Source organism: Girardinichthys multiradiatus, chromosome 12 (assembly GCF_021462225.1).
Source record: "Girardinichthys multiradiatus isolate DD_20200921_A chromosome 12, DD_fGirMul_XY1, whole genome shotgun sequence".
Classification (NCBI taxonomy): Eukaryota; Metazoa; Chordata; class Actinopteri; order Cyprinodontiformes; family Goodeidae; genus Girardinichthys; species Girardinichthys multiradiatus.
In genome coordinates, this window is record NC_061805.1 from 3,917,927 (window position 1) to 3,936,792 (window position 18,866).

The 18,866-nt window shown below is 39.7% G+C and overlaps 1 protein-coding gene across 1 annotated transcript in view; it reads left to right on the forward strand.

The window, feature by feature from the left end:
- Positions 1 to 18,866, forward strand: part of si:ch211-158d24.2 (multiple epidermal growth factor-like domains protein 9) — a 45,483-nt gene that overhangs the window by 14,838 nt on the left and 11,779 nt on the right. Inside the window, exons 3-4 of the mRNA XM_047382322.1 lie at positions 11,549 to 11,688; positions 16,526 to 16,675. Coding sequence (XP_047238278.1) covers positions 11,549 to 11,688; positions 16,526 to 16,675 — 290 coding nt within the window. The remainder of the gene's footprint in view (positions 1 to 11,548; positions 11,689 to 16,525; positions 16,676 to 18,866) is intronic.

Consider the following 18,866-nt stretch of genomic DNA (forward strand, 5'->3'; position numbering starts at 1 on the left):
CTTGTTCCTTGCTAAAAGTGCACTTGGATGACGTGTGCAAATAGGAAGTATTTTTTGCATATGTACCTGTGTGTGTTTCTGCAGTTTTACTGTCACATGTCAGTGCACCTGTTGTTAAAGGTCCCAGAGTTAGCAATGCTACATAGAAAGAGGAAGGAATATACAAATGTCACAGTGACAACAAAGAAGCCATTCAATATGTCAAACTGTGAATATCCCTCTATGTACCAACCTTCAGAAAATGAAAAATAGATGATACCACCTCAAACTTACCAGAACAGTAAATATCATACAGTATGGTAGCAGCCTGTCAATATCGCATCCGCACCTCTGCTACAGCTGAAGAGTTTGCAGACGCTTTTATGGATTCACAGTTTGGCAAATCAATTGGTCTACATACCACGTTATGTCCTAACAACTTCCTCTCTTCTTTCAATGACACCTGTCGAGCGATCCTGGATTCCATTCCCGCTGTTAGGCTCAAGCATCCTAAACCTAAAGCTGAGTCTTGATTATGTAACAGTAATGTACGTGACCTCAAGAGGAAATGCAGAAAAACTGGACGTCTGTGGAAGAAGGACACATTGCAGGCATCTGGTTTTATTAAGGAACAGTCTTGCTCACTACCAGAGATTCGTTAAAGAGTCAAAAACCCAATTTCTGTCTGCCATTATCTTTAATAGCAGTCATTGCCCTAGGGTGTTATTTAACACAATTAACTCCGTCTACATCTGTGTTGTTAGACGCTTCGGCTAATACCTGTAAGAATTGTCTTTCTTTTTTTCTTGAAAAAGTAGCATCTGTTAGACAGGCTTCTGTTTCTCCTACTAATGTAGTTTTCTCTGCTTCCCCTGCTGGTTCTGCTGTATTCGAGCAGTTCGTAATCAGTATCCTTTTCTTTACTGAGCAAAATTGTGGAACGCATGAAAACTACAAATTGCCCTCTTGATTTTCTTCCAACAAAGTTATTGAAAGAAGTTTTTAATACCATAGGTCCAGCCGTTTTGTCCTTGTTTTAATTCCTGTTTGAATTCAGGGATTGTGCCAGCTCACTTTATCCAGTTAAAACCATTTTTAGAAGAAAATGAGATCATTGAGAAATTCCAGTCTGGCATAACAACATTGCTGTCTGTCGATGAAAGGTGTCCAGTTGTCCTGGTGCTGCTGGATCTCACAGCAGCCTTTGATACTCTGGATCACTCTATCCTCTTGTCTCGTTAAACAATTGTGTTGGTATCCATGGCTCAGCTCTCAAATGGTTCACATCTTATCTTACTGATAGAACTGTCTGTTATGATTATCGACTTGGCATCTTACAGCGTGTCTCTGTCGTGTGAGGTGCCACAGGGCTCTTTCCTTGGCCCCCTCCTTTTCTCCCTCTATATGCTGCCACTTGGAGCGATTACCACATGGCACCACCTGTCTTTCCATTGTTATGCAAATGACATCCAGATCTATCTGTCCTTAAAACCAAGTGATAGTAACTCACAACATTGCCTTCTTGACTGCGTTTCTGTATTTAAACAGTGGTAGAGTGAAAAGTTCTTGTTTTTAAATGAACAAAAGACTGAACATATTCTATTCAGTAATAATGCCACCACCGATGTAAGTGCTGTGAATTTTAATTTCAGCAATACTGTTAAAAATCTCGGAGTGATTTAAAAAAAAAAGAAAAAGGATTTTAAGTTTAGTAAACAAATTAATTCAGTAGTCAAGTCAAGGTTTTACCATCTATGCCTTTTGCCTGAAGTTAAGCCGTTTTTTAAACCACTCAGACCTTGAGACAGCTATACACACTCAAGAATTGACTACTGTAATGCTCTTTATATTGGTGTCAGTCAGTCGTTACTCAGTCGTCTGTAATTAGTCTAAAATGCAGCTGCCCGTGTATCACCAAACAATAGCACATCACTCCTGTTTTATTTTGTTTGCATTGGGTTCCTGTCCATTTCAGAATAGGTTTTAAACTTCTGCTGTTTGTTTTTAAAGCTTCAAATACTTTGGCCCATCTTATTTATCTGATTTGTTGTGTCTTTATGTTCGTGGTAGATCACTGAGGTCTTCATCCCAGTTTTTATTAAATGTACAAAGGACTAAGTATATGCATTGGGGTGATAGAGCGTTCTCAGTAGCAGCTCCTAGACTGTGGAACCAGCTCCCTCCGGACATATCTCTAACCTGGGCTTTTGTTTTAAATTGAAACTTAAAACTCTATTATTTAGAAAGGCTATTAATGCCAAGTAGTTTGGTGGCACATTATGCCAGCATTTGTATTTTTTATTGCTGCGTCTGTTGTTAGTTGCTTGCTAATTTACCTTTTATAAAATGTTAAAATAATATAAATAATAATATATCACCTAACCCAGTATGAACCAGTATGGCTGTAATAAGAGAAGTTACACAAGTCCAAAGCTTCCCAGCAAAGATCAGTTGGATGAGGTGTATTTAAAACTTCATCCCATGAGGAAATTCAAAAATTTTGTAACTCACAGGGGGATAGCAAGTAGATCCTTCCCTCAGTGGGTAGGGCGGTGGAAGCGTCATGCTGCGGGGATATTTTTTTGTTTGCAGAGTCTCAGCAGCTGGTTAGAACAGAGGGAGTTCTTTGTTTTATTTCTTCTTTAGATCCTGCTGATACTTTAAAACCTACATTGTGCAGTTCATCTATTTAAGAAGCTCTGTATTTGGGGGTTGCGCAACTCATTATGACGTAACTTAAAAGATGTTCTATAACATAGGGTTATTTACCATTTAATTTTACATTTAACAGTATTTTACAATTCTGTTGTGTTGATTAATTTAGACCAATCCAACAAATATCCATCTGAATTTATATTGTGATGAAACAAGTTAGAAACACACAAACATATAAGTGGTAATGATCAACCGACCACACAGTGATGGGTCAGAATACTGTGCAGGTGTGAAGTTACTTACTTCGACACCAGATTGTCCTTATCTTTATGGACATCTGTCACCATAGTTGTATAACATTGAGTATTCCTTGGATTATGAGTGCCCTCTGTTTAAAAGAATATGGGACGATACATGGCCATGCAGTATGACACACATTGTGAATAATCTGCCAAGAAGAGCTGGTATAAATATCATAACAAGCTGGAAAAAAAAAACCTGAATGTTAGTCTTCAGTTGCATAAAATAGATAGAACACAGAGAAAATGCTGAGTCATCTGGGTGTAGATTAACTTACTCTCCATCAGCGTGGGTGATAGCACTACGACCTCTGCTCAGTGCATTCATGGTAGAGGTTCTCTATAGCTAACAGCTGTTTGTATGGTGTGGACTAGAAGGAAGTTCTTCCTTACAGTGGTGGTCGGTGTGACTGATGGGGATAGTGCTGTATGTTTGTGCTTGGAGATCAGAACCACCTTAACCTAACTAGAAATGCACTTGTCAGAGTTTTGTGACTGATTTCCATAGGTTTCAATGTCAATGGATGGATGGATGGATGGATGGATGGATGGATGGGTGGATGGATGTGCATGCTTTAATAGAATTGGTTTGTACAGTATTTATGAGCTCATAAGTAACCACAGGTCAGGTGAGGTGGAATGAAGACCAGCTGCAATTTAAAGTTGGAAAGGGAACAATATCAAATAAGTACCAGATCCTGGACACTTAAATGAAATGTTGGTCTTGGTGTCCAGAGGTGTTTTAATGTGTTCAGGTCAGCTTTTGTTTAGGCTGCATCCATAACTTTGTAAATGCATATAGAAAGGTGTGTTGTCAGACCTGCATGAAAATCCAACATTTGACGTGGATCCTAAACTCTCCCACTTCAAATGTATTCAATTCAATTCAGTTTATTTATATAGCGCCAATTCACAACACGTCGTCTCAAGGAACTTCACAAACGTCAGGTACATATATTCCAATTAATCCTAACCATTGAACAGTGCAGTCAGATTCAGTTATTTATTCAAATTGGTTAAAAAGTTTTTCTATCTAAGGAAACCCAGCAGATTGCATCCAGTCAGTGACTAGTAGCATTCACTCCTCCTGGATGAACATGTAGAGACAGTGGACAGTCACTGGCGTTGACTTTGAAGCAATCCCTCATACTGAGCATGCATGTAGCAACAGTGGAGAGGAAAAACTCCCTTTTAACAGGAAGAAACCTCCAGCAGAACCAGGCTCAGTGTGAGCGGCCATCTGCCATGACCGACTGGGGGTTTGAGAAAACAGAGCAGAGACACAAAGAGAACACAGGAGCACTGATCCAGGAGTACCTTCTATGGGAAGGAAAAATAAATGTTAATGGATGTTGCTCCTTTAATCGTTTCATCTAGAAAGAAAGAACAGATAAACTCTGAGCCAGTTTTCAAGGATAGAGTCTGAAAGAGAGTACATATATAATTAGTTACACTAAAAGCTCAGTCAATTGCTATGTCGAGGAGAGAGAAAGGGTTAAACACTGAAAGACAGGGCCATGTGGATCATCTGTAGAAGGTGAGCATTAAGTTGTTGCCAGCAGAAGCTTGGACGATGCCCCTCTCCAGAAAGGTGTCACAGGTAGACACAGAGTCAAGCCAGGAATAGCTTCTAGGAAGAGAAAAGAGAGATAACATAAAGTTAAAAGCTGAAATAACAGCAAATCTTTCCTAATTTATCCTATGCTGCCTGATAATTTTGCCTATTGGAAGCATATATATAGTGAAGAGAATTGGCCCTAATCAGGTTGAAGGTGAACATCGGAAGCATGTGAAGGAGTGGGGTTTTTACATGCACTTAGCTTGTCACTGTTAGCAGCACCTATACCTGTGCCTCTTCTTCAGCCAGCCAAGGTGTGTGTGTGTTTGTGTGTGTGTGAATTATTTGAACTTTTCACAGCCAGCCAATCACTGCATAGACAAAGGACATTTTCTGTTGTCTATGAACTGCTTTTCCATTTGTTGATCATGGATAAACATGCAGGTTGTTGCCATCTTCTCATGAACTTCCAATGTTCTCAGTGGCGTATAATCGGGTCCAAGGTTTTAGTAAAGTGACCTTCTGATGTGAAGCCTAGCAAAGTGGTAGGTAAAGGAATGTAAAAGGTTTAAACCTGCTTGCCAGTTTCTACTGGGACAAAATATAATGATTGTTTGCACTATTTTGTAAATATAATGTGGAAATTGTAAACCACCAGGTTTGTAGAGACTTTCAGAGTCAGGAATGGTACACTACAATGTGTCATTGACAACCCGTCCAAGCCTGGCATCCTGGGCTGAACTTCTCTGACATTCCTTTAGGGTGAGCAGCCCTGGAAAGCCTGGTGAGACGTTATTATGGTCCCATTCAGGTTTCCCAATAGGGCCAGTGAGATATTTCCCTCTCACTCACTGATGTGGTATTCTGTCTCCAGAGGGTCTGCAGATCATGTGATTTACAATGATCACACAGTGATACCAAATGTTTTCATGCTAGGTCATGTCAATATGTATCTGTCATAGCAGTTATTTGGGTCGGCAGCACTGTCTGTGTAGCATTTGATAACAGAGGATGGAAAAAGCTGAATATTGATTGCGGATGTTTTTCAGGTTCTATCATGTTACTTAATTTGACAAAACTCATTTTACAGTTTTTTTTAACATTAACTCATCTTTGGATTGAAGAAAAGAGCAGAATAAAAGAAAAAGAAACAGTAGGTCCACAGGATTAACGTTTAGTTGTATTGACTAATAACCCATTTATAGATGCTTGCAGCTAGTAAAACAAAACTCTTTCAAACGAAGATTTTCCCTCATTTAAAAAAATCTCTCAATATTTATGCATATTTTTGGAAAGTGTAAATAAGATACAGAATAGAGCTGATGCTTACTGGTCGCTTTCCAGCTTTCATTGTGCACGCTTAATGTAGATATCAGGCAGCAAATGATTGTGAGCTCCAGCCTTATTCTGCATCTTCTAAGTTTGATGTGCTGCAGCTTTGAAGCTCTTCAGGTTGTGAATCCTGCTTCTTTATAAATGTGGTCTAGCACAGGCATGTGCATGACACAGGAGCTTGGACTGAACAAAGAAGTTGGGAATAACCGGTGTGGAAATCTGCTTGATAAATTTCCAGGCACAATGAGATGACTTAACAATGGAGATGGTAACAAGTCTTAAAGTTTCATTCAGTTTTCTTCTTAGATACTTTTCAACTAAGTAGCTCCTCATAGAAGCCTCTGAACTGCGTCTTGTGTACTGTAGCTCTGTAGACAATATAAGGTGTCTAACTTTTTGATATTCGCATTAGAATGAAACTCATCAATACGGCAGACAGACAGAGCTAACTAAGATACTTCTCTGAAAATGGCTGAGGTTTCTGTATAGTCTAATGACTGGGAGTACTATAAACAGCCGGAGTCCCAACTTGTATGTGTTGGAGAATCTGTAGATGAAGAAAAAAAATTAGGGTGATGGTTGGCCTTTCAACCTCAAAGACTTGGAGCTCATCACTGAAGATAAATCATCAAAATACCAGAGGAAACATGCAAAGAGCTGCTCAGCAATTATAGGAAGGGTTTGATTTCTGTAATACACTAATAATTGAAATGGTTATAAAAAAATGTTTACATAATTTTTCTTTTTCAAATTTGACACTGCTTTGACATTATTATCTTTAGGACTCATTTACTATCAGAAATCTAAATCTGCCAGGAGTATGAAGAGTTTTAGGCCTAACTATGTGTAGACAGGATGGACTTTAATCTTATAATTTTCTACAAAACACCAACAGTATTTAATTTTTTTTTTCACCTATTTTCGCAGGATTGACTGTGTTTAACCTGGCACCCCCTCAGTAGGTCAGTTAAACAAACTAAAACACTTCAGATTCCTTTTTAACTGTTTGACTTGGAACAGTCCTGACCTTTGACCTGGCTCTTTGTGTAAGTGGTTGAACGTGTCAATGCTTGAGTTGAGGCTATTGGAGGCTGATCTGAGCCACGACAGTTGGGTAGGAGGAGACAGATCCCCACTCCTGTTTATTCCACACAGCTTCTCAGGATTTTGGTGCTTGTCTATAAACCCACCTGAAGCAGCATACGTTACTTTACTATGGTTCCCACAACCACTGACCCCTCTGTGGGTAAACTACCCCTTCCGTGCTGCAGTGAGGATGTTTGCCACTGTCTGATCTGTTGCCACATATGTAACAGCCAATAGCCAGCATTGAAGCAGGAGCAGAATGGGGTTAAGCTTTGTCGCCCCTGTAATACTGACCTACTTAATGTGCAGATCCTGCACACAGCAGCTGATCCAACACGGTACAGTGAAACCATTCAAAACAATAATAAACCCCTCCCCCTGGTCAACAGGGCACAAATTATCAGCGGGATTACCAAGCCCTCAGGGGGCCTCACAGGCTTCATCCCAGTCCATTTGCGAGTCCTGCCATTCAGCCTCTTTTTCTCCAGCCATGTCGTTGATGGATGTTTGAGGCAGGCAAACCTCTTAATGAGTGAGAATAGAAATGATTCGTGCTTACACAATAGGGTGAAGGCTTATTAGAAACATGATGGAAATGGCCAATGTATTTTGTAATGCTTGTCTTTTTTCAATTAAGGTTGGAAAGTGATAATTCAGGGTTGTGGGTTATATGGCAAAGCATAAATCAGATGCTGTTGACCATCTGCCCTATTTTTGCATTTTACCTTAAACAGCATTCAACCATTAAATCTTTGAAACACTGGGTCCTGATCTGCTGAAGATGTCGAGTGACCGACAGGATTGGCAACACTGTTTTTTAATGTATTGTCCAGTTATGGATCAGCTGGTACTGCACTGATAAATTGGATTATTATGGATTATTAATAATAACTGTTGTTTCAAACAAACAATGTGGTTTAAAGTTTTAACATCACAAGCTATAAAAAGTCAAATGTGAACAATACTAAACCCTTCCAGTCAGGAGAAAATGAGTGTAAAACACAAAAATGTAATCCAGAGGTGACTTTAGAACCACATCTTTGCAGGTTTTTCAACATTTAGTCAGTCAGTCATCTTCTATACCGCTTCCCCATAGTGGGTCACGGGAAAGCTAGTGCCTATCTCCAGCAATCTATGGGCGGGAGGCGAGGTACACCCTGGAGAGGTCGCCAGTCCATTGCAGGGCAACACACAAACAACCATGCACACACTCATTCATACACCTAAGGGCAATATAGAGTGACCAATTAACCTAACAGTCATGTCTTTGGACTGTCGGAGGAAGCCGGAGTACCCGGTGAGAACCCACGCATGCATTAGGGGACCTGCAAACTCCATGCCAAAAGACCTGCAAGGCCACAGTGATACCAACAGCTCCCCAACATTTATTGTTTGGTAAATATTATTATCATTAGGATTTCCATGTCTCTGTTGCAGGATGGACATGCAGACTGTTCACAGTGTGCATGCATGAACTCATAGACTGCCCTTCCTTTTAGAAAAAACAAAGTCCATCGCCACATTCTGTCATAAAATGTCACAGTGTGCTCTGACAACCAATCGAAGCAATTAACAAGTCTTTCAAACAAGCTGGCCTACAATAAGTGGATCCATCTACTGTCTGCCCTTCTAACTGGAGACTTCAGGCGACCTGGAAGTTCACGATGCAGAAACACTAGCTACTACTCTTGTTTAAAAGGAACTGAGCCTCTTTTAAGAAATGGGATGGCTAATAGAGTCTTGTGACATGGGTTGGGGTTTCCCACACTGGTCAATAAGTGCTCTTCCTAAAGCTGTTTCTGACCAGTAGTTTATAATGCAACTTGTGAGTTAGCTTTACTAAACCGTGAAAAGCAGGACAATTACTGAGGGTGTGAAGGATCATCTATACTGTGGTGAAGACCAAATACATGAGCTCTGGCCTGCCTTAAAATGTGGGTCTGTTTGCTCACATAGTAACCCTGATGCAGTTCGGCTTACAGTAAGAATCCAACCTGACAGCCCAAAGACAGAAACTGGTATGCATAAAGAACTTTAGTGAGATTGACATGTTGTGTTCTCATGTCTTTATTAGGTGTGACCTGTACTGTATTATCAATGTAGAAGTGTGTTAGTGACCTGTGTGTTAAATACCTGGGTCAGAAATTTTTGTCCAATTTTCCCTTTCTAGTTCTTGTAAAAATTAAACCTACCAATACCATTTTCATCCTGTTCCGACTTCTCTTTTAGAACATTTTCAGAAGAACTAGCAGTCATTATTTATGTTGGGCACAAAGGCAACGTCGCACTGTGTGAGTGAGAGAGAGGTTGGCAAAACAGGGTTTACTTTTTTAAAACACACAAAATCATTATGGAGTTGACACTTTAAACTTTCTTTAGCAGCTTGTATTTGCACTTAGCGTGACTATCATGGTTAGCAGTAGTGACTGTAAAAATCAGCCTACATGTGTGTGAAATAGACTTTTTCCTTAACTGTGATATCCAAAATGGAACATTTCCAAATGGTGCATGTTCCATAACAGAGGTTAAAAGCTCAAAAAGATAAAACAGAGCAAATGTATTACATCTGGCCTTTCTCAAAGCGACTTCAACAGCAAAATAGGAGATGTAACAGCATGAATGATCTGTTTAAAGGTCTGTAGAAAAATTCCTTTTTACAATCTTCTAGCAACATGGTGGTTCCTCTGAATTCATTTTTTAAAGCCTTGTTTATTCTGAAAACAGCTAACTTTGTTTTCTTCATGCAGTAACAGTATCCACAGCAAAGATTCTGGTGTTTTCTGGTGCGTTTGTAATTTGGAAAATGTTCAGATTTTGGAGTTTGTGACAGGCTGCTTGCTGTCTAGGGCAGCTCGAGCTGAAAATCACCTGATGTCTGTCAACATTGGATTGAGTGCCTCTCTACCTTTTCTGTACAGGCTGAATGAAGCAAAGTTAAAAATGGTGTATGTTGACTGAACAGAAGATGAGCTCTAGTGAGTTCAAGTTACAGGACAACTATACCTTTGTGATTTAGGGCTGCAGCAAATAATTATTTTAGTAATCAGGTATTCTATTGATTATTCTGACGATTAATTGAGTAATCAGATTAAAAAACTGTCATTTAACTACTTAAGCTTATTTTATAAGTAATAAAAAATACATGAGAAAAGGTAAGTAAATAAATAATTAAATTCCATTAAAAAAATCTACATTTTATTGCTTTAAAAGCAATAGCCTAGCATATCTTTAGTGCAAAAATGAACAGTAGACTGAAGACACCTGATCAGGAAACGTCTGCTGCAGCAACTAGAAATCCGTAACTGCCAGAGAAGGCCTTATCGCTGTGGCTCTACTGATAAAAGGTCATAATCAAGAAAGGGGACACCTGTTTCCTAGGTGATGGTGTTTATTTCTGGGCCCTAAAATTGGCTTTTTCCAAAGTAGGCAACCTGCTGTGACATAAGTTGTCTGACCGGATCTGACCCAGTTCTGACTCATAGTTCCTGCTACATGTGTCATACCTGCTGCAATCTGGACTGATTTGCCTGCATGACTCTGCAGTGTCCACTATTACAGCTACTCCAAAACAAACACGTTGGACCTCATTTATTAACAGCTGCTGTTGATTCAGCTGCAGAAATCCTCATACTTTTGGTTCCCGTTCAAAGTCTGCCGCTGACAAATCTGGGAAGTAGCAGCATTTAAATACCACACCTCTATTTGCTCAGTTTTTTGGCCTCCCCAACTCTATTTGCATCGCTCGTAAATGAAGAATGGTAAAACAAAAAGACAGATTTGTCTCACATTTGAAAGTGACAGCATCCCAACAGGAATTGAAATGTGTAGCAGTAGGATGAAGTAGCTTCCTTTTCTTTCAGTAACTTTGTTGGCTTCACATTAATTTAAGGCTCCACCTTGTTTTGTGCATTTATTTGATAAGGGACAATGTACAGATAAATATTAACGTCTAACAGTGTAAAGATGCGCTGCACCAGATTCTAGCTTTTTAGCGAACTTCATGGCAGGTAAGAGATATGGAGATAAATAATCTGTTTGTGCAGAAATAAAATGCAATCCAAAATCAGATCAGATCAGGGTCAGATCTAGTGTAACACTCAGGTATTTCAATTCTTTAACATTGACTATGATTTCTCCTGTGATATTGACATATGGAAAGTCCTTGTGTTTATTTGTAAAATGCATCACTGCCTTTTTTCCAACACTGAAAGAAAGACATGATTTGTTGAACTGGGTTATGTCTCAGTTATTGGTGTATCCATTGCTTCCATTGAGACCTGATAAATCCTCAGATTTGCATCAGCGTACACCCATTTTTCTGCTACAAATCAAGACCCCTCCCCCCTAGACAAAGCTCCACAAAAGAGGGATGCACAAAATGATCAGCATGGAAATGAGATCATCTGATAACTGCATAAAAGCAGCAGCAGGGTGACCAAAACGTGACTTTAAGTCCAGTTTCAGGGCTGGAGCTGGAAGAGAAGGCTAGGTTCTAATATATCTGTGCCTACATCAGCTGTGTTTCCCATTCTGAAATACCAGGCCTAATACCTAAACCTCAAGTTAACTGTTGTTACTTTGGTTTAGTTTGGCATCATTACTACTAAGCTTGTTTTTCTCCTGCTCTTCCTTCCAGCTCAGGGATCTGCACATGTAAGACAGGAGTGTACGGACCCAAGTGTGATGAGTGCCACCCAGGTTTCTTCCACTTCAGCAACACTGGCTGTCGGCCCTGCCAGTGCAACAACCACACCAACTACTGCCACCCACAGTCTGGTGAGTTTACAGAGGATGCGAGAAAAAGGCTTTAGTTCTCAGGGTTTATTGTAGAACCCAGTGAAAGAGCCAGAACAGGGTTTGTTTTTTTTAACTGTAGAAACATTTAACTTTATCAGTATGCAAACCCCCGGTTAGAGTCAAATAAACCATAACACAAAGACCCAGATATCTTTGCAGAAATACAGGATCTGTAGGTTATTTTAAAAATAGACAGAAAAATTGGAAATAAAACATTTTTAACAGCATCTGTTTAGACATCAACACATCAGTAGATCAGCCTGTATCAAAATTGGTGACTCTGATCCCTATGCGGACCAGATGATCAGTCCAGTCAATCTGGACCCAGTCTGCGGTGTGTAGATGAACATTTATAAACCGTGGAATATTGTAGAATTTGGTCATTTGTATGTTTGATCTCACAAACAAACCATTTTCACCAGTCTAAGTGTCAAAGCTGAAATACCAGCAAGGCACATCAACACAGACAGGAAGAAAAGTCAGCCTGCCATGTCTGCCAACTTCTCCCCGTGCAAAGATCCTCCACAGAGCCAGATGGACCGCACTGAAGACTTTCTGTAGCCATATGTGCCAAATAAGACAAGGCTTTAGAAAAAAAATAAAAGCTACACGTGTTAAGTGAAGTCTTGTTAGATCATTATATTGTAAAATCTCCTGTCGAAGTTCAACTCCTTTTAAGTTTGAATCAGTTGAAGCTTATAAAAGTTGTATTCTTCAGTTTCTGAACCTTCATATGAAATTAGTTCTGTTTTATTACAAAAAATACCTTAAAGCTGATGGGTGAATTTTTAGGATGGTTGTCAAAACATTTAACTAATCCTGCTGCTATATTTTAATTTGTTTTCAAATAAACCCTAAAATGGTTTACATAAACTAAATGATTGGGTTCTTTTTAAGATCAAATAATGACTTCGCAAAACATAGAATTTTGTTAAATAAAATTGTGATTTGATAAAAATATAAAAACGAATGTATGTAAATAAAGAGTTTCCTAAAGCAGCTGATTGGAGACAAGCAGGGCTGTTTTCACAGTAGCTTGCTGTGTTTTCTAACTGTCTCTGGGTAGCTGTGAGATTTACTGCAGCTGTTCTGGTATTACAGTTTCAGCTCAGTACATTTATTTAGTTTATTCTTGTGGGTAAAGAAAGACAATTTATTTGTTGAGGCATGAAAAGTAATTAAGGTGATATAGTATAAGTTAGGCTATTTCTGTTGCTTGTAATTAGAAAGCAAATTAACTAAAAGGAATTCACTCATCACTACTTGTTCTGGACCTTTTAATTTATCTAGAAATCCCTGTTTGGACCCCTGAACATAAAGGTGGAGAATCCCTGCCCTAGATATTTATAAAGATAGAACAAAGGAAGTTCAACACCCAAGACAAAGCCACGTCTTCCACCAACAGCTGACCCACAGCTAGCTCCAAGGAAATTACTGTGTTTACTGCCCAGTTTATGGCTTTAAAGGTTGGGAGTGACTACTGGGAGACATGACAGATATACATTAGAGCTGTGGCATCGCAAAAGTATTCACACCCCTTTGCATTCAGTCTCGTTACAACCCCAAACTTCAGAGCATCTTATTGGGGTTTTATGTGACAGACAAACATAAAGTAGATCATGACTGAGAAGAGGAAGGACATTATACAAATAAAAATGTTTAAATTCAGCTCCACTTTCACCTGAAAACAACTTCAACCAGTTGCCTCCAGAAATCACCTAATTAGTAAATACGCCTGTGTATAATTTCATCTGAATATGAACCCAACTGTTCTATGAAGGCCTCAGAGGTTTGTTAGAGAACATTAGTGAACAAAACGGCATCACAAAGACCAGGGAACACAGCAAATAGGTCAGAAAGAAAGTTGTGGAGAGGTCTAAAGTAGTAGAGAGTTGTGGAGAAGGTTAAAGACGTGTGCAAACTCCACCAGAACAGAGAAAAGTGTTCTCTCTCCCTGCAAGAACAAAACGAAGTCATTCTGAGCTTGCATCCCTAGGTTGGGAGATCTTGCAGCTTGTTCTTGACACATAATCTGGGCAGAAACTTTCTTTTGTGTAGTGTCTGACAACATTTGTGTGATTGGTCAGACTTTCAAAGTGGCAGTGGTTACTATGCTGATAAATGCTGCAGTGAACGGGACTTGTGAGGGCTTCTCAGGAGTTATTCTATGGTTTGGTGTGAATATGTTGACAGGACAGCCAAACGTTTTGCACTTCACAAATCTGGCCTTTATGGAAGACTTTCAAGAAGAAAGTAATTGTTCAAAGGAGGCCATAAGACGTCCTTTTTGCAGTTTGCCACCATCCATGTGGGAACATTGCATACATGTGGATGAAGGTGCTCTGGCCAGATAAGACCAAAATGTCAGTTTTTGGCCTACATGTAAAACACAATGTTGTGGAAAACCAACAGTTCACATCACCATGAAGAAACAAACCCCAGGGTGAATCATGGTGGTGGCCGCATCATGCTGTGGGACTGCTTTTTTCCAGCAGGAACAGGGAAGCTGCTCAGAGGTGATCAGCAGAAAAATTTTGCTAAATGCAGGACAATCCTAGTAAACAAACCCGTTGAGGCTGCAGAAGACTCAAGACTGACATTAATATGTGATAGGTGTTATATAATACATTTTCTCTTTTAGTTATAATATGGTCAACCCATTGGTCACATGTGGTCATTAAAAGGATCAAGGATCTTCAGATAGAGATACTGCTGTTTTTTTAGGTTTCTTTGCTCACATCAGCTCCCAATTAGCTTTAACGTGCATGCTGTCACACGTGTACACTGTGCTTAGCTATCCGCAGCTTTCTGTTTAACTATGATACAATATCAATATGAAGTAAATACAAGACATTTAACCAGGTTTTACTTTCAGTTGTGTCAGTGAAAGAAAGACTGACTAATGTGACAACATGCTCTGACCTCCAAATCCAGTTTTCAGGGTAATTTAAGGTAAACCTATCCTCTACTCTGTCCTGTGTGTAGCAGAGGATTGCCTCTCGCCTCACAGCAGTCGGGCTCGGATACTTAAGGAACCAACCAGAGATTGAGAGCGAGAGGCCTGATAGTGAAGAGAGGCAGAGGGGGACACTGTGTGTTGGGGCGGCAGTTTGAGAAGCCATATGTCGTCCTATTCTAAAGCATGGGCAGATGGAGAGCTGCGGCCTTCTCCTGGCCTCGGTGGTCGCTGTGCTGTGGATTAACAAAGCTCAGGTTCTACAGCTTCCTTTAAAACCTGACCCAGGCCTTTAAACCTTGGCTGCTCATACACATGGGGCAAATGTGTCCCATTTGTGTGGAATCTGTCTGTATGATTCGAGTGAATTGACTATGTTTTGTGAAGGGTTGTGAATTTGCGCCATGCACATAAACTGAATTGAAATCCTAGTGTGAGTGAGGGCTTCTGCTTGCTTTGCAAGAGCTTGTACATTTGTTTGCTTTCTGTCAAGAACAAGAACACTGTTTGCTCTGCTCTGGCCAGGATATTTCATGGCGCCCTCCAACTGCAGCATACATACATAGCTAGCTTTTGTGCGTTAACCATGACCACCTAATTTTTCAGTCATACAGAAAGAAAAAGGTTCTGCCCAGAGGACGTGTATAGGTCACCACAACCTTGGGATAGAGAACAGAAATAACCTCGGAGTGGATTTGCCTTACACTCTGTGACATGGACTAGCTGAAATGTTAAACAATGATCAAGAAAAGATCTGGAGTGTTTCCAACATTAGAACCTAATCCTGTCTGCACCATTTGATCACTGAATTAAAGCTCTGAACCGGAGCGGTCCACTAGAGCAGCGACCTGTTGCACAGTTGACTGAAAACAGACGAGCACACTTTTGGTTTGTGGTAGTGTGTTCATATAACAAGCCAGCTGGATAACACCTGGGGACTTTATTTTGTTTCGTTTAGGAAGATTGTTTACTACAACTAAATAATAATCTTGACACTGATTCTGTGTCACTTGTAGGTTTTGACTATCCAGATTTAAACATATATTCCAAATTTTTATTGAAATGGTAAAAAGCTTTTTTAATTATCTTAATTCAAATGGACTAATATCCTTTTTTTTAGTCTCAGAGAATGAAACCCTGAGGCTTTGGAAACCTACAATCCATTTAAAGCCCAAAATATTTTTCATGGACTGAACCAGGCTTCTGGCGATTAAATACCTCTGGGCACCTTAGCAAAGCTCAGGTCAACATTTCTGCTTATACTACAGTCTTAATTACAGTTAATAATAACTCTTTTAAGAGTACTCAAGTTGACTGTCAGTGTTTGTCACTGATGAGAATCCTCAGGCTGATCTTGGGCCATTTTCACACAGTTCATCCTTCTCTGTAAAACCATCCAATCAGGGGAGTGCAGCAGCTGAATTGTCATAAATTGAGTTGCATAGGCTGAGAAGTTTATGTTATGATGTTCACTGATTGATGATCTTTCCAAAATAGAACATATTTTTTTTAATTTACATGTTTAGATAAGAAAACCTACACATCCATTTTGCATGTTTTTGCATTCATACGCTATGATGATATTTTTATGCAGCTGTTTAGGATTCTACACATTTTCTCAGCATCAAAACACACAACTACATTTGATGCTTGGAAAGATGAACTACCTTTATCCAATGTATTTAGCTTTTCCATGAAGATGCTTATAATTATACACTGCGTTTAGCAGCACCAAACCAGTTGTTTGGTGGCAGGAATTTAGTGAGGAGTTTATATGAAGACTTATTACATGCTGATTTTATTTTCATACACAAATAAAAAAAAAACTATTTATCACATAACGTTTGCTGTGTCCTCCAGGAGTGTGCCTGAACTGTGACGGGAACACCCAGGGGTCCAACTGTGAGGAGTGTAAGCCTGGTTTCTACCACAGCCCTGGTGTCGCCCTGACCGAAGCCTGTGCACTGTGCCCCTGCTCCAACTCCACCTCCACCGGCACCTGTCTAACCGGTCAGTTCCTGCTGCCTTCCTAGTCAAAGGGTCTGTTGCTTGTTCTTTAGCATTAGGCAGGCTAAGTCTAAGTTATTTCATGCTCTTTCAGACTGGTAGCTGCTTTGTTACATGCTGTTGGATATGATCAGTTCAACACCAGGCTGTAAAGTGCAGTACTGTGGTTAGTGGGTTGATTAGTTTAAATCTCTGTAACGTTGTTGAATACGGACTCCATAAATATAATAATTAATAGTGGTTTTATGGTAATTTTTCCTTTTTAAAAAGCTTGGGATTTGAACACCAAAATCTTCCGTTAAAATGTAAAACATGTCCTTAATCTGCATTCCCAGCAGTTAATGGGTGTGAGGCAGGCTATACCCTGGACAGATCACCAGTACATCATATGGTAGAGTTTGAGACTCAAGTTTCAGACCCAGACTGGAGTTGTGTTAAAGTTGCAAAAAGGGACTTCAGGCTTGACTGGACCTCTGCTGTAAAGACCCGTAACTTGACTTAGACTTGTGTTTGGACACTAAAGTATTCTATAAATTTTTTTCATTAATGTAATCAGGAGTCAAAGTCCCTGGTATATTAGATACAGACCTTCGCTATCACAGCTGATGTACTGCATCTGCTTGTTGTTTCCTTGAAAGGATGGCTTGATTGTTAGCCAGTGATATTTACAGACCACGGGCTGTTAAAGGTTCAGAAAAATCAGTTTATGTTAGCTGTAGCTTCCTAAGAATGACCCCACGGATGTCTCTCAAAATCCTGCTGTATTTAATGACTCTGGGTTGTTTCAGAAGAAAATCTACCCCCATTTTATGTGTTGTTTATAGAACATTTAATCACCAGTTCATTAAATATAGAAGAAGAAAATACAAGACAGCCATGTCACAGCAGATGTAATGTTCTTGTCCTGCAGCATGGAAACACTGTGAATGTATTAACACACACTCCAAAGACGTGGCAGGACTTGATAATCCACAAAATGTGCTTCATTTCATCACATTCAGACCCCATGTTAGATGTGTTTTTAGATATACCAGCATATGTGGCAATCTAGGGGGAAAATGTTACAGCAGCATGATGTTTCCCACACCTACATAAAGGTGCATGTCCTAGCAGGAATACACTGCGTTATTAGTGCTGCAGGCTAATTACTACATCTTAATAACATGCAGGGGGGTGTAGTTCGATCAAGAACATCTACATATTTCTTCACTGTTCTAACACTTGGACCACAACATTTCCTTTCTGTTGCTCTATACTGTGTGATTAACAAGCTAACATGACGACGAAGAGCACTTTTATTTCTAATGCAGATTGTGGAGCACAGGATGAACTGAACTGAACTCAGAGATAAAGGGCAGCTCTACAATTTAGCAGATGTTTTTGATATTTAAATGCAAGGTATTACCAAAAATAGTCAAATGGGAATGTATAAAGATTTCTTTGATGACAGAGGGTGATCATATGTTCTTAAGTATAAGGAAGGAATAAAACAGAGGTTTGAACTGTGTGCTTTCATAAGGTTACAGTTTGTCCACTTTCACCACTGATTGGAGCCCGTGTCTATAATGAAGAATCCCTCAAACACTTGAAGCTGAGTGGTTTTGTTTTGTTTGTGGAGAATGTGGGATTCATTTTGCCCTCCCATATGACCCCAGTCACTCACCTCCAGCCTGCAACACAGAACAGCCCCAGGTCTGATTTTAGATGCAAGTCCCACCATAACGTTCTCTGACAACCTCAGATCTTTTATTTTAGTGAGGAAAAACACTGTGAAGGAATCTGCTGAACCTCTTCAGTAGGTTATTTGTACTATTAGAAGTGAATGAATTCTTGAAATCATGTCCCTACATGTCTTGTTCTTGTCATAGCTTATTGGAAAAAGTGTCAGTGTTTTTAGATGTTCCCGTCTTGTTAAAAAGCTCTGGAACTGAAGCTCAGCTCAGCTGTGTTACTCAACAAGTGAACAAAGAACGTTAGAAAAAGACCAAGCAGGCCAAAAAAGCCAGATCTAACCCTCCTGGATCTCTGGACAGTTTCGTTTATGTTTGTTTTGTGTTCATGCAAATAACCTAAAATGTATTTATGTTTTTCACTTCTGTCAGTCTGCCCCAGAGCAGCTGTGGCTACAATGTAGCTTACAACTGTCAGTGTGTGAATGTGTGTATGAATGGGTGAATGACTGATTGTAGTGTGA